The sequence below is a fragment of the Dasypus novemcinctus genome, chromosome 22 (assembly GCF_030445035.2).
Source record: "Dasypus novemcinctus isolate mDasNov1 chromosome 22, mDasNov1.1.hap2, whole genome shotgun sequence".
NCBI classification, from domain to species: Eukaryota; Metazoa; Chordata; class Mammalia; order Cingulata; family Dasypodidae; genus Dasypus; species Dasypus novemcinctus.
Window position 1 is genome coordinate 50008318 of NC_080694.1, and position 27330 is coordinate 50035647.

Here is a 27330-nt window from a genome sequence, read left to right on the forward strand (position 1 = left end):
AAAAACCGGGAAGGTTTTTAAATGCCTTTCCCTCACATAAAGGCATGAAATCAATCATTTGAATAGGCTTATGTGTCCTGAAATCATAGTAATATTAAAGGAAAAAAAGTGGTAAAAAGTACACCTGAGTGGAGCAGATGTAGAGATCAAATGGTTGAGCACCTGCTTCCCAGGTATGAGGTCCTGGGTTCAATCCAGTGTACCTCCTAAAAACAAACACACTCACTGGGGAGCAGATGTAGCTCAGTGGTTGAGTGCCTGCTTCCCACGTACAAGGTCCTGGGTTCAATCCCTGGTACCTTCGGGAAAAAAAAAAGTACACCTGCCATGTGCTATTGTTACTTCACTTATACAGGGCTGTTCTTGATGCACTAAAAAATAAACAGGACTGCAAACATACCAGTTAAATTCTTTCAGACCATCCAAAGCCAAGGGCCTCTCTAGCATCTATGGCATCTATGCCCTGCCTCTATTTGTCTATCAGGAGAGTGGGAGGCAGTTCTAGTTCTTAAAAATTCCGAAACTCAGTGGATATTCAAAGAACCATTTCTGACTATGGCAATGAACTCCCGCTAACTGATGTCTTTCCTAGAGTAAACCATTCCCACCCACTGCTGTTCCTCTACCTATACCCATCCTACTCCCAAATACAAATCACTCAGGGTCTCCCTACTAACTGAGAATAAAATCCAATGCTTTTCCATGGCACATAGTCATTTCATTTCTCACCACTTGCCATTCAAGCCAGGACAAATTATTTGCAATTCTCAAAGCATGCCATGCCTCTTCTATTGTTTCTGTGCCCCTGGACTTGCTGTCCATTTCTAGGGTAAAATGCCCTTGCTAAAAATTGTTGACCTGAGTTACTTAATCCAGATGTGAAACACCAAACATTCAAAAAAACAACGCCCACAACAAAATCCTGTTTTGTTGCTTGATTACTCATTTCAAAAATTATGCCTAGGGAGACTGAGAGGTGAAGAATTTTCTTGTTTGTTTTTTATTATTATTATTACTGTTATTATGGAAATAATGAAAATGCTCTAATAACGATTGAAATGATGAACGCACACCTGTGATTATACTGAATACTACTGATGTACACTTTTGATGAACTTTTAATGTTTTCTTAACATGTACCGATAAAACTGTTTAAAAAAAAATTATGCCACTATTTACAGAGACAAGCATAACCTTACAAATAAAAATACTTGTAAACTGCACAGCAATTCCAGAACTGGATTCTACTACAATTATGATACAGACAACCTCTTAAATTTCTTAGTAATGAGATTTATAACAAACTATCTCCTTATTTTGACTAAAGATAGTAGATAAGTTGCCTACTGTAACTATACCTCTCAAAACCAAATTGGTACATTTACATTTACAGAACTAAGTATCTCTAAAGACAATTATGAAAAAATCATTGTTGAAAATATGATATTAGCTTCTGCTTGTTTTTCAGAGCTAATTTCATTCAAGTGGAGGCATTTATAAAAACTGCCAAAGGTGAAAGAATATGAAATACTAATTTAACATACCTTTTTCGTACTTATATATTTTAAATGATATATTCTGGGGATAGTGCAGCTTGTCAAAGGAAATCTCTACGAAATATCTAGAAACATTAAGTCCTGACAGTCTTTCCTCCACAGTATTAATTCATTTGACCTAAAACTTCAGAGCTTTGTAGAGGTTTTAGAAAATAAGGTAACAGATCATGTGACTAATCTATATATGCAACCATTTTTATGTAAAGATTTATGAGAAACTGTTATTTACCTGAAGTACTTATAATTGGTTCTGAAGTACTCCTGGTGTCAGGAAGTTCTATTGTTTTTGCCACAGGCACACTAAATGTAAATCCAATCTGTAACAAGAGAAAAGGTATCCTTTAAAGTGTCAAATTTATTCTAAACAAATATCAAATTTATTCTAAACAAGTATCAAATATAGGCTTTTTGTAAAAATTCCAAGTCAAAGAATATACTGTACTTCATCTATTCTAAAATACAGTTTTTCATATTCTAAAATCTCTAAACTTGGCATGCTTTTTATACTCAGTGATGTGTGGGTGATAGTTTATCAGACAGCATTTTTTATTTCATGTATATATTTTTCTTTCTAAGCAGTACATAAAATAATGGTAGGCTCCTAATGCCCATGTCTAGCTCATAGTTTCTACATGTCATTCTCTAATAAAAAGCATGAGGTTCTTTGGACAAACAACGATTTCCGACATGTGGCAAAAAAGTTACAATATGATCTAGAGTATCTAAGTTGAGCCAAAAAACAAAAGACAATCAAAAATGGAAGAAAAAATGTTAAAATGTTACACAGGCCAAGTCTAGGGCAGCTTGACCATTAAACTGATGTGTTATTCATGCCAAAAATATGTAATTCTTAATTATGAAGAAAGTAAAAGAAATCTGTGTTATGGGACATAAAAACAGCACAGGACTTTTCTAGATATAGAGATGATCCAAGAGAGAGGAAACTAAACATAATGTGATCTTTGATTGAATTTAGGACCAGAACCAAAGCAGCTATAAAAGACAGCCTAGGGAGAAGAGGGGAATTTGATTATGAACTATGTTATTATTGTACCAGTGTTAAACTTCTTGGATATGACTCACAGTACTTTGAGTATGTAAAGGAATATCCTTTTTCTTAGCAGATACATGAAAAAGCATAAGAGTATTATGGCATTTTCATTTTACTTTCAAATGGTACAGAAGAAAATACATATGTATATATGTATATAGTGAAGCATACAAGAGCACGTATTTATTTAACTACATGTAGATTGAATTTTTTTTTTAATTTGGAAGAAAAATAGTGGTATTTCTCACCACCAATGGCATCTTTGTGTTTTTTATTTTATTTTCAAATAATTTCAAACTTACAGGGTCATCTGCAAAAAATAATACAAAACAATAGAGAACTCCAAAATTCCCCTACCCAGATTTACCAGCTTTTAACAATTTGCCACATTTGTTATAGCCTTCTTCCTATTATCTATCTTCTAAAGATTAGAAAAGGTGGAATATGGGGCATTTTGGGAGCACCACAATTGTTCTACATGATATTGCAATGATGGACACAGGCCTTTATACATTTTGTCAAAACCTCTAAAATTGTACAGTGCAAAGTGTAAACCATAATGTAAATTACTGACCATGGTTAGTAGCAATGTTCATCGACTATAACAAATGTACCACACTAATGCAAGATGTTATTAATAGAAGAAAATATGAGAGTGGGTAAGGGTGGGGTATATGGGAATCTCCTATATTTTCGATATAAATTTTCTGTAGTCTAAAACTTCTTAATATTTCCATGTATATTTCCAAAGAACAAGGATATTCATTAAGTACAATTATCAAGTTTAAGAAATTTAATATTGGTATTTTAATGATCTCAATAATGTCATTTTAGGCATTTTTTTTCTCCCCGACAGCATCTCAGATTTGATAAAAATGTGGTATGCCTTTGACATTTGTCACTGAATATGAAATATTCCTTGCTTGCTACTTACAGATGATGGAGGTAGTATATCTGCCTCTGTGGATTTTACAATGGGAGATGAAAATCTAAACATAGGACTGCCAGTGCTGCTCGGAGAGGTCATCTGTACCTGGTTTCCCAAATTAAGAAACAATACAGAAAAAGCAATTTAGAAAGTAAAAGAAACAGAGAATACAATAGACTTTAAGCAAATTAATTATTCTAAAGAAACTCAAAACATTTTTTCCCTTTAGATTTAAAAATCACTTTAGCTTCTGAAAAATATTAAACAGTAACTTCTATAAGATCTGATTTTCTCTTAGAAAAGGCATATATCCACTACACGGACAACCGTCTAAAGGAGAAAAATAGCATCTATAAGAATATGCTCAGAAAAAAGGAAAAGTCAGGAATAAAAGCTTAAAAATTTCCGGAGTAGATTGAAGATCTTAATTCTACCTGACAAGTGAAAACATTAATCTACTCCGACTCTAAAAGCATCTTAATGGAAACAGTTTTGGAAAACTTTTTTAAAAACAAGAAATAATAAAATTATCTCTATTTATACAATAGTTTTGTACCTTGTTAGTTAATGATTGTGAAGGACTGATGGGTGATGGAGAGGAAGTTGTGATCACAGAGGAACTAAAACTGAAGGCAGGCAGTGAAGAACTGGTGATCGGTAGAGAGATTTTTGGTAATACTGGTACTTCCATCTCCTAAAACACAACACATTTTAAAGTTACATATTTCACCTTAATGCCATTCATTTTATCTCTTAATTTTCAGAAAAAATTAATGTAGTTAGTGGCAGGTAAATGGAAAATAGAAGCCAGCAGCATGCACTGCTGACACTCTGGAGACAAGAAACCTAAAGAGGGAGTAGATGTGGCTCAAGCCATTGATTGCCTGCCTCCCACATGACAGGTCCTGGGTTCGGTGCCTGGTGCCTCCTATAAAAAGAAAAACAAACAATAAAGCCAACTCAGGGAAACTAATGTGGTTCAGTGGTTGAGTACTGGCTTTCCACATAAGAGGTCCTGGATTCAATCCCTGACCCCAGTACCTCAAAAAAAAAAAAAAAAAAAAAAAAACCTAGAGATTTGAATCCCAGCTATACTGCCAACTAGCCATGTGACTTTAGCACCTTGCTACCTGAAAACCAATTCCTAATTGGTAAAAATGGAGCGGGGGGATCCTTACTCCACACCATGGTTGTGGCATCAATATGAAAGGTAATGTTCTATATGGTGATTGGTATGTAAAACAGGCATTTAATAAAATTTTGCTCTGAATAAATCTGGTGAACTGCCTTGACTTTTTTTTTTTTTTTTTTAATGTACCAGGGGCCGGGGATTGATACTGGGACTTCATACGTGGGAAGCGCTCGACCATTGAGCTGCATGGGCTTTCCTAATTTGTTTTTTTTTGTGTGTTTTGCTTGCTGTTTTTTTTTTTTTTCAGGAGGTACTGGGAACCAAACCTGGGACCTCCTATTTGGGAGGCAGACACTCAACTACTTGAGCCACATCCCTCCCTGCCTTGCTTTTTAATCCAATAAGACAAAGACCACCCCACGTCTGGGAAGACCAGGGTTAAGAGCAAATAAGAGCACTTCTGCTTGTGATGGAGCAGCTTGTATCGGACCAATGCTCTGGCAGGTAATTATAAACTATATACAAAATATAAAAAGCAACCATCTGTTAGCATTTATGTAATCTAAAGCTTCTTTAAAAATAAATATTTATAAGATAAATAAATACATATAAAAGAAAAACCATCTGAAGGCACTGGAGACCAAGCAAAAACAAGTAGAAGCCAGAAGGAAAGGACACTTGGTAGAAGGGACTGGCACTGAGCGAGCTTCCTGTTTTATTAATTTGTGCCCGTTGGTGCTAGTTTTAGAGAAAAAAAAAAATCTACTGGGTTAAAGAATCAGAGGACAATCTGGTGTGAAGACCGTAGCGAAAAAATGAGGGTGTGGGGAGGTGGACGTGGCTCATCCGACAGTGTCTGTCTACCATATGGAGGGTCTAGGGTTTGAACCCCAGGTCCTCCAGACCGCGTGGTAAGCCAGCCCACGCGCAGTGCTGCCGCGTGCAAGGAGTGCCGTGCTATGCAGGGGCGCCCCCATGTAGGGGTGCCCCACGCGCAAGGAGTGTACCCCATAAGGAGAGCCGCCCTGCATGGAAAAAGCGCAGCCTGCCCAGGAATGGCGCCACACACACATAGAGCTGACGCAGCAAGATGAAGCAACAAAAAAGAGACGCAGTTTCCAGGTGCCGCCAGATAATGCAAGTGGATGCAGAACACATAGCAAATGGACACAGAGAGCAGAAAAAGGGAGGGGAAGGGGAGAGAAATAAATAAAATATACCTTTAAAAAAAAAAAGAGGGTGTGTATGTACAAGAATCAAGAGCCACAGAGGAGCCCCAAATTCTGTATATAAGTTGCCCCAATCCCTCAGGTGACCTGTAAACTACACATGTGTAAGGCAGGTGCCAAGCAATCAAGACTAAAGAATTTCAACTGCTGCCTACAACAGAAGAACAAGAGTTTAAGTTCAGACAAGCTGTCAGCTAAAACAAAATGAATACTGCAAATGGGTGCAGTTTCTTATACATAAATTATATTTCAATAAAGTTGATCTTAAACAAAAAAACAGTGAAGTAAAAACACTTTCAGGTAAAAGAAAACTGAGAATCTACTGCCAGAAAACCTGCTTTACAAGTTCTTCAGGCTGAAGAGATAGAAATGATACCAGGTAGAAACTCAGATTTCAAGGACTGGAGAGGACATTGGCAAATAAAGATTTTTTTCTTTTACTATCTTTAAAATACAGTAAGTATATCATGCAAAAGCTATATATTGAGGGTTTATTGTCTGTCTAGATGTAATACATATAAATATAGCATAAAAAAAAGGAAGAGAGGTGGATAAATCTAAACTATATAGCCGCAAGGTTCTGAAATTTTATATTAAGTGGCACAATATTAATACAAAGAAGACTAAAAAGCTAAGTATATATAATGTGAAGAGTAGAGCAAAAAAGCCGACAAAGAAATTAAAATGGAATTCTAAAAATATTCACTTAATCCAAAAGAAGGCAGGAAAGGAGGAGGCAAGAAACAAGATACAGATGGGACAAACAGAAAACAACAACAAAATGGTAGACATTAATCCAACCATATCAAAAATTACATAAACATCCCCAATTAAAAGGCAGAAAATACATAAAAAGGTAAGACCTAACTATATGCTGTCTATAAGAGACTTACTTTAAATATAAACAGATAGACAAAGTAAATGGATGGAAAAAGATATACCCCGAAAACAGCAAGCATAAAAAGGCTTATTTCAGTAAGGACTGAGTGCCTATAAAGCAGATTTCAAGACAAAGGATATTGCCATAGATTTCATATATATTTAACATTTAACAATGTTAAAAGTGGACGTTCACTGGGGAGGCATAGCAAACATAATACGTATGTTCTACTGAGAGCCTCAAAATACCTAAAGAAAAACTGGCAGAATTAAGGGGAAAAAAGGAATAGTTGGCAATTTAAACTTGCCTCTCTCAATAATTTAATAAACTAACCCAACCCTATAGACTATCAGTCACCTTATCTCACCTTATCTGACTGACATCCATATATCATTATACCCAACAACTGCAGAATATTCTTTTTCAGAAAACAAGACTCATCAGGCAGACTATATGTTGGGCTTTATAAAAAACAAGTCTCAAAACATTTCAAAGTACTAAAATCATGATTTCGATCTTTCTTTGGTCACAGTGACTTAGAAATCAATAAAGCCCTCAAATACGTGGATATTAAATACACTTCTAAATAATCCATGGGTCAAATAAAAAATCAAAAGTAAATTAGGAAAAGAAAACAACAAACAAAACACTAAACTATAAAGCTTCTAAAAGAAAACATAGGAGAATATCCTTGTAGCCTGCAGATAAGCAAAGGAGTTTCAGGACACAAAGAACAAGTAACAACCACAGAAAAAAACTGATATAAATTAATTCTTCATTAAATTTAAAACATCTGCTCATCAAAGATATTTAAGAAAATGACTAGGCAAGCTGCAAACCGCGAGAAAATATTTGCAGAACTTTTATCCTTCAAAGTTCTTGGATCCAGAATTTTTAAAGACATCCTACAACCCAAGAGTATAAAGATAACACAAATTTTAAAATGGCAAAAGATTTGAACAGATGCCTCACAAAAGAGATATACAAATGACCTATAAACATGTAAGAAAGGGCTTAACATTATCATAGGGAAAGGCAAATTAAAATTATGAGATACCGTATCATACACCAACCAGAATGGCTAAAAAGAAAAAAACTAATTCTTAGCTTTGACAACATGAGAATGGATGTAGAGCAACTAAAATGGTATAAACACCTTGGAAATGATTGGCAGTTTCTTAAAAAGTTAAATACGTAGCACCTCTCCTTCAAGGTATTTACCCAAGAGAAATAAAAATGTCTACAAAAAGATTTGTATAAAAATGCTCATACTAGGCTTTATTCATAACAGGCAAAAATGGAAACACCTTTTCTGTATCCATCAACATGAGAATGGATAAAGAATCCTTGGCATACTCATAAAACAAAATACTAATCAGCAATGAAAAGAAATGAACCACTTGGATAAATCTCAAAAGCATTACAATGAATGAACAAGAAGCCAGGCAAATACTGAATGCTCCCTCCACACACATGCAAAGTTCCAGAATAAGCAAAACCAATACATGGTGGGTCAAAATGAGAATAGAGATTGTCTATGGAGTAGGAGGCAATGAGAAATGACTGGAAAAGGACATGAATAAACTTCCTGTGGTGACTCAAACATTTGCTCTCTTAACAGAGAAGTCTGATTCAGATGAAATTCCTCAGCTGGTAAACCTTAGAATTTTACATGTCACTATATATAAATCTTCACTAATAAGAAAATATGCTATGCATGTTTAAGTATCTGGAGTAAAGTATATTGGTATTGTAAACTTACTTTGAAATGCACCCAAAAAATAAGATGGGTAGATGGGTATTTATTTGATAAAGCAACATAATAAAATGTCAAAACCTAAGAGCTGGGTATATTATGCTCACTGAACAATCTCTTCAACATTTCTGTATGTTTGAGGACTTACAATGTACTAACATATTATACTACCTTTACATCAATTATCTCATGTGGGGTAGATACTATTTTATAGATGAGGAACCTGAGGAGATAAATATATGGTATAATATCATAGTTATTAAGTGGCAGACATCCTAAAGATACAATCTCAATATATTAATCAATATCCCCATTTTACAAATAAGGAAACTGAGGCACAAAAATGTTTAACAATTTGACTAAGGTCACTCAGCCATTAAGTAGTCAGGATTACACCTGACACGATAATATCAATCAAGCAATTAAATCTCAACCCTGCCTTATTATATACCACTTACCTATTTTGTATTAATGCACTTTCTAAATTATAAAATAAAAAACTGGTATCACACAGTAGAGGCAAGATGCCAAAATATTTAGTGTCTGACACACAAACCTTACAAATTTCTGGAATCTAAGGTGACAGCTTTTTAAAAACACTCTTAATAACCCATATTTAAATGTGTTATTTTTTATATAGAGTTCTATTACCCTGAATATTTAGTGAATAAAAATACACCAATTCTGGATAAAAAGCAATGGTATCTGAAATTCTCAGAATGTTAACATTTCCTTAGAAATAAAATTTCTTCCATTTGACCTCTACCCAGGCCCAATGAAAACACCCACACCAAAAATGAATCTTCAATCACTCAACTAGTGGTCTGAAACCACCTGACATCTGAAACAAAAAGGCAGCATGTGACACAAAATAAGAAACTGGGAAGCGGATACGGCTCAAGCAATTGGGCTCCCATCTATCATATGGGAGTCCAGGGTTCACTACCCAGGGCCTCCTGGTGATAGCAAGGTGGCCCACAAGGAGGGCTGCTCCGTGAAGGAGTGATGGTCCAAGCGGAGAGCTGACGCAGCAAGACGATGCAACAAAAAAAGACTCAGAGGAGAGATAATAAGAGATGGAGCAGAACAGGGAGCTGAGGTGGCACAAGAGAATGATTGCCTCTCTCCCACTCTGGACAGTCTCAGGATTGGTTCCCGGCACTGCCTAACAGGAATACAAGCAGACACAGAAGAACACAAAGAGAATGGAAACAGAGCAGGCAATGGGGGACAGGGGGAGATAAATGAATCTTTAAAAAAAAAACAAGTAGTAAACTGTCAATCCAACCTTACTCTACGTGCCGTGCCACGCAGGGGTGTCCCCTGTGTAGGGGAGCCCCACACAACAAAGAGTGTGCCCTGGAAGGAGAGCAGCGCCACACACAAAAAAGTGCAGTCTGCCCAGGAGCGGTGCCACACACACGGAGAGCTGACGCAGCAAGATGACACAACAAAAAGAGACACAGATACCCAGTGCGGCTGACAAGAATACAAGCAGACACAGAAGAACACACAGCAAATGGACACAGAAAGCAGACAAGGTGGGGTGGCGGGGGGAAGAAATAAAAAAATATTTAAAAAAAAAAAAAAGAGTAGGCAAAAAATGGTGGACAGTCTCTCTGAGAATACCTGTTTCCTCAGAAAACGTGGAGACTCTAAGCCCAGAGCAGAACAAAGTCAGGAACAGAAGACAGTGGATGAGGCATCCTGGGATGCCAAGTTGGCAGTTGGCAGTTGGCCGGAATGGGGAGAGGAAAGGGGGCCAAGAGAAGGGGGAGGTGAAAGAGGTCTGCCTGGGCAGTTAGTTCTTCATAGGGCTCCACAGTTAGTAGACCAAGCATAAAGGCAAAATTAAGTAATTTTTTTTAAAAGTTGCACAATACAGCAAAGTCACACTAAACACACACATCTGCAAGACAGTTGAAATTAAGCTATTGATACCAAACTGAGCTTCAATTAAAAACTGAAACAGAAGGATGAGTAAAATCCATACATGATCTGGCAAATACCAGACCAATATAACATTTTCCTTAAACAGGGATAAACAAAAGAAAAAGTGGGGACACAAAGTTGTAAGGGAAATGTAAAAGCTGGCCTAAAGAACATGGTCATGCTATAATGAATCAGATAATAAGATCCTCATGTATATATGGTAAGATAAATTACCTACTTTTTAATGTAATTAGTAACATCTACATAAAACAAAAGAAAACCCAGTTTGCAAAGAAGACTACAAAATTTTATATGCTGGATGACTGATGGCATGCAAAGACTAAATTTTTCTCTCAACATGGTTGAATACATTAATTCATTTCCTCCCTTTACACCACCACAGAATGGTGACAAGCAGAGCCTAAGGACGAGAAACACAGAGCCTCAAGACCAGTAAGTGAGCCAAGGTCCCTGCCACAGCTCAAATATAACAAAAAGGCTGGTTATAGGGCAGAAAGTCCAAACTGCCAAAGAAATGATTCTGGCGACTCTAGTGAGTCAGTGAGGCAAAAACCACAAAACTGCTAAATAAGAATACGGGAATGAAAGAGAAAGTGAAAAAGAAAGGACTCCTGGTCTAAATGAGTCTGCAAAGCAAAATACCAACAGACATTTAGAGATTTAGCACTAAGACATCCAAGAACTTCTATCAGCAGAGAATGGAAAGCTGAGGCTTCACCTGTGCAGAACTGGTAAAAAGGTTGCCTGTTAATCTTTGGAAAAGGTGAAAGAACATCATAGTGTTAGTACTTAGGAGTGCTATTATATGGGTTTGACAGTGATTGAAAAAGAAAGTTTAAGGTCATGTATATTACTAGAAGGAAAGCTAAAAAGCATAACATGGGACTGTATACCATAGTGAAACCTCATGTGAAGTGTGAATATGGATTATTTTGTATATATAAAACTGTTTTTCTTTGAGACTGAAGTGATCAATGCACAACTATGTGATTACACCAGAACCAGTAATTGTACACTTTGGATGTACTGTATGCTTTATTAATATGTATCAATAAAATTGATTGGTTTAAAAACAAAACAAAATATAACTGACTTCATAAGAGAAATTGTTAAAAATAACCCAGAGGATAAAAACCTACAAATGTACCCCTAAAAAACTCGTCAGTCTTCTCTGCAGAAATGAAAAGTCAATCATAAAATTCATATGGAAGGGTAAGGGGCTCTGAGTAGCAAAAGCCATTTTGAAAAGAACAAAATTGGAAGACTCACATTTCCTCATCTTAAAATTTATTACAAAGCCACAATAATCAAAATTGCTAAGTACTGGCACAAGGACAGAAATATAGACCAATGGGATTAAACTGAACGTTCAGACATCAACCCTTGCATTTATGGCCAACTGATTTTTAACAAGGGAGCTAGGTCCACTCAATGGAGAGAGAGGAGTCTTCAACAAATCGTGCTGGGAAAACTAGATCTCCATATACAAAAACCAACTCAAAATGGATCAAAGACCTAAATATAAGAACCAGAACTATCAAACTCCTAGAAGAAAGCACAGGAAAGCATCTTCAGGATCTTATATTAGGTAATGGTTTCTGAGACTTTATACCCAAAGAACATGCAACAAATGAATAAATAAATAAATAAATGCGACCTTATCAAAATTAAAACACTTCTGTGCCTCAGAGGACTTTGTCATGAAAGTAAAACAATAACCTACATAATAGGAGAAACTATTTGGGAACCATCTATTTGATGGAGGTTTAATATAGAGAAAATATAAAGAAATCTTATAACTGAACAATAAAAGGACAAATAGCCCATTTTAAAAATGGGCAAAAGATTTGAATAGACATTTCTCCAAAGATATACAAATAGTCAAAAAAGCACATAAGAAGATATTCTAGCTATTAGGGAAATGAAATTAAAACATGCTATTTCATACTCAATAGAATAGTTACTATTAAAAAAAGGGGGGGAGAGGATGCGGAGAAACAAACACTCATTGGTGGGAATGTAAAATGGTGCAGCTGCCATGGAAGACAGTTTGGCAGTTTCCCAGAAAGTACAGAATTACCAAATGACCTGGCAATCCCACTTCTAGGTATATATATATAAAAAAGATTTAAAAGCACTGATTTAAACAGACATTTGCACTCCAGTGTTCAGAGTAGCACTATTCACAATTACCAAGATGGAAGCAACCCAAGTATCTATCAAATGATGAATGGATAAAGTCTGGTATTTTCAAACCATGGAATATTATTCAGCTGTAAAAGAAATGAAATTCTGATACAAACAACATGGATAAATCTTGGAGATATGTTATGTGAAATAAGCCAGGCACGAAAGGACAAATATTGTATGCCCTCACTGATATGAAATTATTAGAGTAAGCAAACTCAGAGTCAAAAACTAGAATACAGGTTACCAGAGGACGGGGAACGAGGAACTGGGGTTTAGAGAACAGGGAGTTATTCCTTAAATTGTACAGATTTTCTGTTTGGGTTAATTATAAATTTTTGTTAATGAATGGTGGTAACAGTACAATATTTTTAGTATAATTAATAGTTTTGAATTTTAAGTCTGAATGTGGCTAAATGGGGGAATTTTAGGTTATATATGTTTCTAGAGTAAAATTTAAAAACAGAACAGAACAGTACAACACAGTGGAAGCCTATTGTAAGCGATGGACTAAATAGATAATGATATAATTATAAAAATGTGCTATCAATTGTAACAAATGACCACACTAACACAGGGTGCATATGAGAACTCTGTATTTTACACATAATTTTTCTGAATCCTAAAACTACTCTAAAAAAAACACAAAAGCTCATCACAAATGAAAGCACTGTATCAAAACTTAAAAGAATACAGCTAGACACAAATAAATTTATAAATACTGACACAAGATCTGCGTTCAACTAAAAATAGTTAGTAAATGAACAATAATAACCTACAGACAGAAAGAATGACTCATATGGTCTTAGGCTCTAATATTTTTTTAATTTACCCAATCTTTAATTAATCGCTCTTATTCTGTCATGTTCAGAATAGACGAGAACTCTTCCTAGCAAAAAAGAAAAATTATCTAATAGAAAAAATGGACAAGGGTATGAATAAGGCAATTTCCAGAAGAGGAATCCCAAAAGTTCAAAACATACTCAAAAACAATGCCCCACCTCCCTAGTAAATATGAAAACTCTGATAGCAAAACATTTCATATCCATCATATTGGCAAAAATTTAACAAAATCAAGTATTGGGAAGATTAAGAGACCGGAGCTCTTCCTATTCTCATGTGGGGGTGTTAAACTGTAAATGGACTCTGAAGAACAATAGGCAATATCTAATAAATCTGAAGATGTGTATCATCCCCTATTATCCAACGACTATATATCTCAATAAATACCTTGAGAAAATATCACACGTGCACAGGAAAAGAAGTATATAAAATATTTACACTTTAGCATGTGTTCAAATAACAAAAAACAGAAATCAACCCAAATGTACAGCAACAATAGAATGGATTAACTGCGGTAAATTTTCATAATGGATAAATATACAGCAGTGAAATTAAATAACTAAAAGCTCTCTCTCACAATACTGAAGTATTTCATAAATTTAATATAAAAAAGGCAAGTGAGAAATACACATACAGTATTAATCCATTCATATAAAGTTCAAGTGAGAAAACTACATACAGTATTAATCCATTCATATAAAGTTCAAAACATCCATGTTCATATACTAAACTATACAGTAATACCTCAAGCATCAAATAATTTCTATCGCAATTCTCTTATATGAAGAATTAGATTTTTCAATGAAATTTAAGGTAATAGATTAGGTTTACTGTGTTGTCACAGTGAAGGTGGTAAAAAGCCAGAAGATTTTAAAAGCAACTTTTTTTTTACCCTTATCAACCCATCTTCTACTAACAAAAATATCTATCTGGCTTCCATATTTTAAAAACATAACTTCTGAAGGGGCTGTTTCAATGCCAAGTTTTGTACTGGGTGTCCCCAGCCCCTACGTCTCAGTTTTCTCTTACCATCATCACACCAAAGCTTTTAAGAAACTTCAAGAGTATTAAGCATACAACCTTACCTCTTCCACGGGTGGTTTAGATGTAGCAAAGTGTGTTCTCTCTCGTCTCATTTTGCCGCCTCCGCTACCTAGTTCAGAAGATAATCCATTGGCTGCAGGCAGACTGAAATTTGGGTATGAAAAGCCACTAGGTAAAGAAAAGGAAAATTGAAACAATTTGATAAATTGCTCTAGTCTATAACCTGTTACATAACTAAATACAACTAAATACATAAAATCACAACTGCCAAAAGTTTAAGAAAATAAACAGCTAAATCTGATTTCTAAAACTGACAGAATTTTTGGTGTTTGAAGTTTCTATATTCTAATCAAAATGTCAAACAGATCTTGTAAGTAAAAGATAAGTTTAGTGTACGTAAAATGACATTTACCTTTCTTCTTCTTCTCTATTTTGTTCTGGTGTCACATTTTTTTCATAATGAGTCTAGAAAAAGGGAATACATACATTTACATCCTTGCTCGTTTGGGCTAATTTTCTAAATATCACCCTTCTACCTATGAATTTTAATATTTAGATTCAGTAGTCTGCTGGTTTTTAAATTTGTGAATCCTGAAGTTTGAAACTTTTACCCTGCCTTCTGAACAGTAACCAAGAGGCATAATGTGATAACATAAATAAAATTACACTGAGCACAACTGACCCTTTAACAAAAGAGTAGTTATGGATAAAATCAGTACACTTAATCAACCACAGCAATATTCTTACTTATCTCTCTTTCTGGCCTATAAAGTGTGTAAGCAATTTTACAAGAATATTCCTTTTGAAATGATTCTCTGCAACCTAAAGTCCCTTATTAAAAGGAACCAGGGCTCCTTGGAGAAATGCTGATTACAGGGTGGGACAGAAAAATGACAAGAGCCTGTATTATTTTATAATATTAAATTGCAACAGTGCTCAAAAAATGAGGGAGACATATTAAAGGACACAGGAGCCAGGATGAAAGTCAAACCTGGGACAATTTGAGCAATAAAATAAATAATGCTAAAAGAGCAACAATAATAAAGTGTAACCTACTAAATACAAGAGTTCAAGTTGATATAAAAAATAAATGCATAAAGATAGGAATACTTTTTCTTAACAACTAATAAATGTAGAAGAATATGGAATTAGTGAATCACCATGTGTATATCTGCAATTAATTGATTTAGGCAAGAATCACCAATAATATAGTGAGTGAAAAGGATATTTACCTCATTTCAAAATTTTCTCCCCATATATACTTATTAATTATAAAGGTAAATTAGCAACTAAATACAATTGGCAAATTCATTGAGTTAATAGCTAGAATATAAATCACCAGAGAAAAGAATGTGGTTAGAGAATGGAAAGCTGAGGTTTAATGTGTACGAAATTGGTAAAAAGTTGTTTGGAAATGTTTGGAAATGAACAGAAATGGTGAAAACACATCATAGGATTCATAATTAGTAATATTAATATATAGGTATGCTAATGATTACAAAAAAATCTTTTTTTGAGTAATGAAAATGCTCTAATATTGATTGAAGTGATGAATGCACAACTCAATGAATATACCAAATGCCAATGATTATATCTTATACTCTAAATAAATTGTATGGTTATGAACAACAACAAAAAAATAGGGTGGGTTGGGGGAAAAATACATCAAATGTAAGATACGGATGATAGTAGTAATACTTTGTTGATGCTGTTTCATAATTGGCTACAAATGATTCACAACTATGCAAGGTGTTTGTGGTGGGGTTATGTATAGAAGACTTGCATGATGTTATGTATGTTTTGTAAGTTCACAACTTTTACTATACACTTATTGACTGTGTATGTTCATGTATGAATGATATACTTCAATAATTTTTTTTTTAAGGTAAACTAGCAACTTACCCTGGAGAAGCCCCACAGACACCACATTAACTAATGATCACCAATGGGACTAACTGATAACAAATGACACACTAAGAAGAGCTCACACAGCATCTCTTCTGTGGTATTATACTGCCAAAAGCACAGACTAGACTCTAATCTTGAAGAAAATCACACGAGCCCAAGTTGCAGGCCATTATACACAATAACTAGTTTATATACTTCAAAAATATCAGTGCCATAAAATTCAAGAAAAACACAAACTGTTCTATATCACAGATGAAAGACACATGGCAACTAAATGAAAGATCTGATTTGGATTTTTTTTCTTTTCAGTCAATTGTTGATATCACTTATGCTCATTTTTAAAAAGTTTAAAGGTTCAACTAAATAGTAATATCAGGTAAGGCAAATATGGCAAAATGTTAGTAACTGGAAAATGAAGATAAAAGTATAGGAGCAATCATTATTCTTTTAGCGTTTCTTAAAGTTTAAAATTTCTCAAAAAATCGAGTTATGACAATCAGGATTAAATATAAGTAAAGAAACATGCAAAATTTATGACAGTACAGATGACATTACAAGAAATCAAGCAAACCCAGAGTGTGGGACATTTTGTAAGATAGTTGGCCTGTTCTCTTCAAAAACCAATGTGCCCCCATTCCCCCCCAAAAAAGTGCCCAGCAATTCCACTCCTAGTAGTATAAACTCAGAAGAAATGAAAACGCATGGCCACATAAATACTTTAATACACTAATGTTCATAGCAGCGTTATTCATCATGGCCAAAAAGTGTAAACCGCCTGATGATCTATCAACTGATGACTGGATAAACAAAATATTGGTATATCCATACAATGAAATATTATTCAGCCACAAAAAGGAATGTAGTACTGATACATGCTACACATTAATAAATCTTGAAAACAATGCCAGCCACAAAGGACTACATATTGCATGATTCCATTTATATGAAATGTCCAAAATAGGCAAATCTGTAGAAACAGAATGTAGATTAGTGGTTGCCAGGAGCTGGGGGGTGGGAGAAGTAGCACAGAGGATGAAAATGTTCTAAAACTGATGGTGGTGATCACTGCACAGCTCTGAATATACCAAAAACTACTAAACTGCACACTTCAAATAGGTGAACTGCATATGTGAATTATATATGAATAATGCTATTAAAAAAATAAAATGGCAGGGGTGGGGGCAAAGATAAAACCAGAAACCATGTGTGAGCCTTACTTGGATCCTGGTTCAAAACAACAGCTATAAACATTTGAACATGGACTGGGTATTAGATGGTATTAGGAAAGCATTAATATTAATTTTCTTAAGTATGGTAATATAGGAGAAAATACTGAGAAAATGCATGCTATTTTAGTAATTAGGGGTAAACAAACAGATGAGATCTGAAATTTACTTTCAGATAGCTCAACAACAATGATGATAGCAAACAAAAACAAAGGAAACACAGATAAAACAAGTCCAGCAAAATTAGCTAGACAGTGTGCATATACTAGTCTTTACTAGTAAACACTAGTTCAGAATTTGATCAGGGTGACAGCTATTTTAAAGGCCTATCAATTCATAATCATAAATCACAAACTTTATGCATTATCTAGTTGCTAGCCTGCAATGTAGAGCACTTGTATTTTATATTATTTTTACTCATTCTAGTCAATATTCAAATACTTCAGTGAAAATAAAACACATACTTACACTATGTTTTTTAACTATTCTTTGATTAGTCTTTCTCAATTCACGAGATGGGGTCAGAGATGGTTTAAAATAAACAGTTCGATTTGCTGCTATGGAAACTGGCTTTGGGGTCATGAGTCTCTGAACAGGAGGATACTGAGAGTCCACCTTACAGATAAACAGAAATCAAAGACCAACTTTTATCATATAGATATAATATATAATAATTCAGATCTAAAAATAATTTGACAGGAACTAATGTGATCTAGAGACCAGGGCTCTCCATCAAGAAATACCCAGTAGACACAAGCCAATGCAAGGGGAAAAATTGACAGTAATAGAAAAAAAGGATGTTTCTGGTTTTACATACATATATATATATTAGTTTCATAAATAGGCTGTAGTCTAATGAATTAAACTAATGACTTTTTACAAACATGCGTGCATATACACATACACAAAATAAAACTATATGCAAAACAGCTCCAGAAATCTCAGCATTACAGGCTGAATTTTTATTTGTTTTTTTTAGGAGGTACCGATGATTGAACCTCATACATGAAAAACAGGAGTCCAACCACTGAGTTACATCCACTCCCCCAGGCTGAATTTTAAACTAAATCAATTACAATTGATTTTGCCACTTTTCCCCCAAATTACTAAATTTCCTTCAGCCCCAAATATTTCTTAACTTGCTATGAAAATATTTTCATTCTAAAAGCTGTGAGCAAATCTCCTCCAAGTTATTTTCCCCTATTTATCATTTAAAAATAAAAAAGCGAAACAAAAAAAAAATACAATTTAAGTCTAACTGATGAAACACTGTTAAGACTTCCAGATTATGAAATGAACTAACTTTATTACCAAGGCATACAAGTATTTTGTCAATGGTTCCTTGCTACCCTGATAGAAAAATCCTGTTGGTAGATATAAGATGGCTAAAGCCAAGAGCGTCTACTCTGAAGATTTTAATACTATGAATAGGGTCCTTTCACTCAGCAGCAGCTGGGAACAGTGTTGATTTCCAGGGCAATGTCTCTATGTAGTTACCAGCTCTTCCCTAAATCCTCATCACAAGTGTGACCCTGCAACTCAGTGAGACAGACTATTTTGTATAATGTTCTGATTATATCCGTGAAATATGAATTACAATATCATATTCTGGCCTTTATATTTCCTAGCACTATTAATAAAATTTTATTGCTGCTATATTCACTCATTGGTAAAAATTTTATTGAAAACACCTTACTTGTATTATAGCACAATTTTAAAAATTTACTTAAAAAAAAAAGCAATCTGATATTAATGTGATTATTGAGAAAAGCAGCTGACAGCTTAAATTAATTCCTCATAGCAGCTAACAATGGAGTCCCACTTGCATGACCAGAAATTTCTAGGCAACTCAAAATATGAAGAAGCTACTCTATTCCTTCTCAATTTTAGCTTTTTCCTCTGCACCGGATTCTTAATAACAACTTACTAACACCTCATACATAGTTTCCATAATTAATTATGACAATTTTATGAATTACCTTTAGGGAACTTGTTGCAATGAATGCTCCCATAAGTAAAGATCTGAGAATATACATATCCTGAAGGATACTTCACTAGCCACAACTATAACAAAAAAGTACCACTTAAATCTTAGGAGTATCCGAGCATTTTATTTTTCATTTTTCCACAGTAACTTCCAAAGTTAATTTTAAACCAATAAAATACACTAAAAGAGTTTCAAGATATAATCTACATTACATTTTTCATTAGATCTGACATCTTGGAACAACATTTTGGCTGACAGATGTGTCAACTTGAAATTCTATTACACACAATAGATCTGACCTAATATCACTTAATGAGTTAAGTTTATGACAATGTCTATGTGCAGTAAGGGCTTTGGTTCAATGATCTTCTAATTACTAAACACTTCAAGCTTTGTTCACTCCTATTTTTATTTATCAAAATGTTAAGAGTCAAAATCCTGAATATGGAAATGATAAAAAAACAAAAATTACTGACTGAACATCGACTACTGCTATATGTACTGAGGATCTGAGAACTGTGATGTTCAACTAAAAAACCTTTATTATCAAACATGTCCCCTAATATGACTATCAACTAAGTCTAATGTGTAGATCTGCCAATTTAAAAATAAACAAAATACAATTACTAATACCTAAAGTAAATGCTAAAGAAGGCTTACCTTCATCCTTTTGGCCCGAAAATCTGTGCTATCTAGTCCACTCCTATCAAGAGGCTGAAAAAGAAAACCATTAGAATGTATGGGAAACTGAGAAGTAATACTTTCATTAGATAGAATAAAATAAAATATATTTCTTAAAGGTTTATTAAAAGTCAACTTACAGAATTCAGGGGAGAAGAAACAACAGAAGGAATTCTTTTTGCATCCTGTTCATGTCAAAATAATAACAATATTAAGATTTTCACTAAACTCAGGTAATTTAATGGTTAATTCTTAAAGGTGATTTTAAATATTTACCGCTAGAGGGCTTGACATCTTCTCTAAAGACTGCAATATTCGCCGAGCTGTTGAACTAGTCACACCATAAGACTGTGCATTTAGTTGTTTGGCTTTCATCTGTCTTCTGACTGGGGCCTATAAAGTAAACCCAATATTATTTGCTGGAATGCAAAAATCATGTAAGTATGTAAGGAACATACTTTACACAAAGAAAATACAAAATAGAAAGGATGTTCAAAGTGAAATAAGGATAAATGTGTTAACAGTAACTTATCTCTGGGTGCTATCATTAAAAATTCTATTTCTTTTTTTCTTTATGTCTTGCTTGGAAATCCAAACTCCCTAGCTGAAAAATTTATTTTTACAATCAGAAAACTATAAGAAAACATGTATCACTTAAAGAAACATCTGTCAGCTATGTTAAATGGGAAAAAGGGGTCACTGGTAAAAAGTTCTAATTTTATCTTGATTCGTTTACCTCTAATATTTAAATTAAGGAGAACTGTATTATTTATCATGGGTATTTCATAGTTTTTTAAATTACAGTAAATTCCAAGACAGTTAAACAGACTACAGAATCAATTGCAAAGGAAACTTGAAAAATTTAATACTGATAAATGTAAATTGCTAGTGTTACTGGTAAATGTAAATTGCTAGTGTAGTAGTAAATAACTTCTTCAAAATTTTATAAAACAAAAATTTTAAGTGCCCGAGCTATTTTTAATAAATGGCATTTTAACTTTCTTAAAATTCAGATTAGAAAGGAAAACCTTTGAAAGAATACACAAATACTCTAACATGTAAGCAATGTTTAAAAATTCAGATAAAAACACTTATTTTTTTCTCAGTCTAATAACCAAATGGCTATCATTAAACAAAGACATTTCATTGAACAATTTCTTCTCTATACATTAATGATTAATATTGCAAAAGATACTATCACAATCAAAACATAACTGGTTTAAAATAAACAGCTCATAATATATGGAAAAAATTGAACCATAATAACTATTTTAAATCAACTAATATTTTTCTGATACCAAAGATCCATTGTATTCTCTGAACAGCTGCAATATTCTATTAGTTTTATTTAGAACTTGGCTGTCCCATTAGGGACTGCTGTTCAGACTGGAGGCTTTAGCAAACTTGAGGCAACATTAAAATATCATCCAGAAAAATATAACAGTTTGTCTCATCACTAGAATCTACAGATCTCTCAGGGCTTCAACTCACAAATCAATAAAATGGAATCGAATTAGACAATCTTTAGTATCCAGCTCTAACACTCCAGGAAAGGAATGGCAAATAGATTTTCATCACAAACATCAATTAGATAAACACTTCAAAGTCTGTTGCAAGGCTCCTAAGAGTCTATCAGGATTCAACATTAAAGAGTACAGTACTCTAATTGCAATAGAAGAGAAGTTAAAAGGAACATGGTCTTATTTAGGTTATGCTATGAATCACAGGCTTGTACCATCTTCTAATGACATGAATATTCTAACTGTAAAAATTTAAAAGAGAGCTAATCCGGCTTAAGCTTTAGAAAAAGCTCCCTGTATAACTCTAACATCCAGTTACCACTTTGTCTTATAACAAACTTTCACCCTTCATAAAAGCACACACTCAGAAATAAGCCTCATCATGTTGTCAATTACACATAGAAGTATTCTCTAGTTAGGAAAACAAGTTAACTACTCCAGAGAAAGACAAAATCTATAAATATACTGGTTTCAAAGCCATTCCTACATTTGTCATTACCTTCTTTAAGTGGATTTTACTGTCCGAAAGCCTACATGCTTAAATTTTTACTTCATCTTTAAAATGTCAAAATAAAAAAAGCACAACAATGTACACCCAAAATAGAATTTTTATCATTCTAAAGGAACTATGGAACAAAGCATAAAAGTACAATTTGCCATAAACTGATCAATTTCTAACTGTTCAGTGCCAATATATGTAAATACAATTCATTTTGAATACTGATCCATATCCTGCGATACTGCTAAATTAATTAGTTCTGGTAGCTTGGGTTTTTCTATGTAGATAAGCATGTCACCGGCAAATAGGAATAATTTTATTTCTTGCTTTCCAATATGTATGCCTCATATTTCTTTCTCTTGCCTACTATACTGGCTAGGATGTACAGTAAGACCCTGACAAACAGTAATAAAGCAGGCATCCTTGCCTTTTCCCCAATTTTTCACCATTCATTATGATGCTAATCGAAGATGTTTTGTAGATGTGATATTTCAGGTAAAGGGGGATTACTACTATTCCTAGATTTGCTGAGAATTTTTATCAGGAATAGATGTTGGGTTGTGTTAAATGTTGTATTTTTTTTTATTGTGCATCTAAGGAGACATTCATAAAATTCTTCTTCAGTGTGTTCACAGAGTGGATTACATTAATTTTTGAATACTAAACCTTGGAGACCCAGAATAAAACTCGCTTGATCATGGTGTAATATCCTTTTACATATCCTGGATTCAGTTTGCAAGTATTTTGTTGAGGATGTTTGTGTCTGTATTCATGAGAGATACTGTTCTGTAGGTTTCTTCTGATGTCTGCCTCAGTTCTGTGTTAGGGTAATAATAATGGTCTCATAAAATGAGTTAAGAAATATCCTCTATTCTAAGAAGACTTTGTGTAGAATTGGAATTATCGCTTTCTTAAATGTTTGGTAGAATTAACCACGGAAGCTATATGATCTGACATTTTCTTTGTTGGAAGAAATTCTAACTATGAATTCAACTTACTTAATAGATATGGGACTATTCAGATGACCTATTTCTTCTTGACCAACATGCATTTCTCTTAGATCAAACAAAATATGCACCATGTCTAAATGATGAAAAGTACAAAACACTAGTGAGAGAAATTTAAAAAGACTTAATAAGTATATGGAGAAATATACTGTGTTCATGGACTGGAAGACAATGTTGCTAAGATGTCCATTCTCCCGAAACTGATCTTTAGATTCAATGCAATCCAGTCAAAATTACAGCAGACTTTGTAGAAACTGACAAGCTGATTCTAAAATTTTATGAAAAAGCCAAGGACTAAGGAAAGCCAAAACAAGCTTGAAAAAGAACAAATTGGAGGACTCACATTACCTGATTCCAAGACTTATTAAAAGCTACAGTAACCAAATAGTGTTGCAATGTCAAAATACATACACACAGACCAAAAGAATAAAAAGTTCAGAAAGAGAATCACATTTATGGTCAACTGATTTTTGATGAAAGTGCAAAGGCAATTCAACAGAGAAGAAGACAGTCTTCTTAACACATGGTACTAGAAAAACTGGATGCTCCACATGTAGAAAATAAAAAACAGGGAAGCAGAAGTAGCTCAGGCGATTGAGAGAGGACCAGTTCAGTTCCCAATGCCTCCTGGAGAAAACGAACCAGGCGGTGAGCTGGCGCAGAGAGCTGACACAACCAAGAGACCCAGTGAGGAAACACAATGAGAGACACAACGAAGAAGGCTGGGGCGGAGGTGGCTCAGGCAATTAGGTGCCTCCCTCCCACATGGGGGGTCCCAGGTTTGGTTCCTAGTATCTCCTAGAAAGAGAAGATGGGCACACAACAAACGGACACAGCAAATGCAAAAGACAAGGGGGTGGGGAGAAATAAATAAAAAAACAAATCTTAAAAAAATAATAAAATAAAAAACAAAGAAAAGCCCTTGATTCATACCTATACTACATACAAAAATTAACTTGAATGAGTCACAGACCTAAATTAAAACCTAAAACAATAAAAGTTCTAGGGAGACCACAGAAGAAAAGCTCTGTGACTTTGGCTTAGGTAAATATGTCTTAGATGCAATACCAAAAGCATGAACCATGAAAGAAATAAAATCAATGTAGTGGATGTTATCAAAAACAAGAACTGCTTTTTTTTTTTAAGGAGGTACCAGGGATCGAACCCAGAACCTTGAATATGTGAAGCAGGCACTTGAACACTGAGCAACACACGCTCCCAGAACTTCTGCTCTTGAAAAGACAGTTTACTACCAAGCACCAGCTGGTGATGCAACTGGAAAAAGACCTTGAACAAAAGGGGGAAAAGGTAAAGACAAATGAGTTTATATAGCTAAGAGACTTTGAAGTGAGTCAGGAGGTCATCAGAGAGGTAAAGCTTATGCAATTCTCAGGCTTTCATAGACAGCCAAAGGCGATACTACCCTAAATAGTCTGGGGGTGGGGGAGTTCCTGAGGGCTCTGGAGACACCCAGTTCCTACAGTCATGGCAGATAGCTCCGGAGTTTTATGCCTTGCCAATGGGCCCTACTTTGGAATTTGTACACCCAAGTGTAACAGAGTTGGACTAAGATGTGACTTCTCTACACATGCCTCTTCTGTCCATTTGAACCTACAGTTGGTGCTGGAATTGTTAGGTGTATGTCCAAGAGACTTAAATCTCTGGCTGTCCATGTGCCAGCTGGGCCCTGAGCCTCAGCAGAGTTGAGAGAGTGTAAACTACAACGTAAACCATAATCCATGCTTAGTGGCAATGCTCCAAAATGTGTTCATCAATTGCAATGAATGTATCAAACTAATGAAAGAAGTTGCTAATGTGGGGAAAAGCAGGAGGTGTGAGGAGTGGTGTATATGGTAATTCCTTACATTTTTTATGTAACATTTTATGTATCTTTTAAAAATAAATAAAATATATTGGTTATGAAATATATATGTATAAAGAAAAGACACTGTTAAGTAAATAAAGACAAACCAGAAAATGGAAAATATTTTTAAAACACATAATAAAAGAACCATACCTTCACCATAGAATTCTCAAGACCCGTTAATAAGAAAACCCAATTTAAAGACAAGCAAAAGATATGAACAGACACTTCACCAAAGAAGATACATTGATGACAAATAAGCAGGTGAAAAGATGCTCAACATCATTAATTAGAAAAATGCAAACTGAAACCACAAGTTGGAGTTACCACCACATGCCTACGAGAAAGGCTAAATTAAGAAACAAAAAAAAACTCATGGGAAGTGGACATGGCTCAACTGATAGAGCATCCGTCTACCACATGGGAGGCCCAGGGTTCGAACCCAAGGCCTCTTGGCCCGTGTGGTGAGCTGGCCCACACACAGTGCTGCCATGCAGCGGTGTCCCCAGAGTAGGGGAGCCCCATGCACAAGGAGTGTGCCCCTCAAGGAGAGCCGCCTCCGCATGGAAAAAGCACAGCCTGCCCAGGAGTGGTGCCGCACCCACAGAGAGCTGACGCAGCAAGATGACACAACCAAAAGAGACAGATTCCCCATGCCGCCAAGAATGCAAGCGGACACAAAAGAACACACAGTGAATGGACACAGAACAGATAACTTGGGGGGGAGAAATAAATAAATCAATCTCTGAAAAAAAAAAAATGAAACAAAAACCTGAGAACACCAAATGCTGACAAGAATGCAGAGGAAGTGGAACTCTCTTTTCATTACTGATAAGAATGCAAAATGTCACCATGGCCACTTTGGAAAACAGTTTGGCAGTTTATTTTAAAGTTTAATATGTACTTACCACATAACCCAACAATCCAACTCCTAGGTATTTACCCAATAAAAATGAAAATTATTTTTCACACTTAATGGTCATAGCAGCTTTATTCCTAACTGCCAAAAATTGGAAAAAAAACTTAACTGTCCTTTCCCTGGTGAATGGAAACTGTATTATAACCAAACAACACAACAATATAAAGGAACTAACTACTGATATATGAGAAAACAGTAATCAATCTCAAATGCATTATACTAAGTGAAGTGAGCCACTCAACTGGCTACATATTGTATGATTACATTTAGATGTCATTCTGGAAAAGCCAAAACCATAAAGAGAACTGAGATCAGAGTTTGCAAAACTAAAGAGATGCAAAACTCTTAGAGGGGATGGAATTGTTCACTCAATACTCTGATTGCAAATTGGTTTTACAACTACGTAATAATTTTCAAAATTCAAAGAATCTTATTCTAGTACGGGTAAATTTTACTGTATGTAATTTATACCTCAATTTAAAAAAAGGTTATTAATCATTACAATTCCTAAAATGCACATCCACAAATCTAAAATACAAACATTGAATTAAATATATCAAGCATAATTGAGCCAAAACTTTATTTTTTGTCAATATCCACTTATGATCCATTGTTTTTATTTTTTAAAAAAAAAAGGTTACAACCTTCCCCTAGTCAAACCAACCTGATAAGGTGTATTTTGTACTTTAGACTGTCTTACAGCAGCTGCTGCCCCACCATACGTTGTTTTTCCAGGATAAAAAGGAGAATCTCCAAGCTGACTTGTTTTAAGAATCGAGGAATTCCCAAGAGACTGTACAGAAACACAATGATAAATTATAAACAATAAAGACTCAAAACCAATGTGATTAAATCCAATTAGGTACTACTCACAGGGGAAAGTGTTCCAAAGGCAGATAAGTTGAATGCTGGTTTTTTTGAGCTAGTGGCAGTGTGCTGTGAGAGTGAATGAGAATGTTCAGCCTCTGGGGACCACAGAGGTGGCACTGAAGTGTTCTTTGTAACAGCTATATCTGGAAAAAAAAATGCATAGTAATAGTACCAATTATAATAACATATATTTTTACAAACAGAAAATGAAAATTACAACTAAGTCAGAAAAATATTAAATCCATGGAATTTTATTATCAAAATTATTTACTACCAAATGCCAAGAATAC

General features: G+C 34.6%; 1 protein-coding gene across 7 annotated transcripts in view; it reads right to left on the reverse strand.

Annotated features, from left to right (window-relative positions):
* Positions 1-27330, reverse strand: part of NUP153 (nucleoporin 153) — a 68116-nt gene that overhangs the window by 19335 nt on the left and 21451 nt on the right. For 4 of the 7 annotated variants that reach the window (XM_071210986.1, XM_004484787.5, XM_004484788.5 and 1 more), the window contains exons 4-14: positions 27044-27183; positions 26835-26963; positions 20638-20754; positions 20502-20546; positions 20341-20394; positions 18162-18308; positions 14972-15024; positions 14601-14727; positions 4092-4229; positions 3542-3640; positions 1786-1873 (exon numbers count right to left, since the gene is read on the reverse strand). In XM_071210986.1, coding sequence (XP_071067087.1) covers positions 1786-1873; positions 3542-3640; positions 4092-4229; positions 14601-14727; positions 14972-15024; positions 18162-18308; positions 20341-20394; positions 20502-20546; positions 20638-20754; positions 26835-26963; positions 27044-27183 — 1137 coding nt within the window. The remainder of the gene's footprint in view (positions 1-1785; positions 1874-3541; positions 3641-4091; positions 4230-14600; positions 14728-14971; positions 15025-18161; positions 18309-20340; positions 20395-20501; positions 20547-20637; positions 20755-26834; positions 26964-27043; positions 27184-27330) is intronic. The other 3 variants (XM_058285269.2, XM_004484790.5, XM_071210987.1) reach the window with 1 other exon arrangement.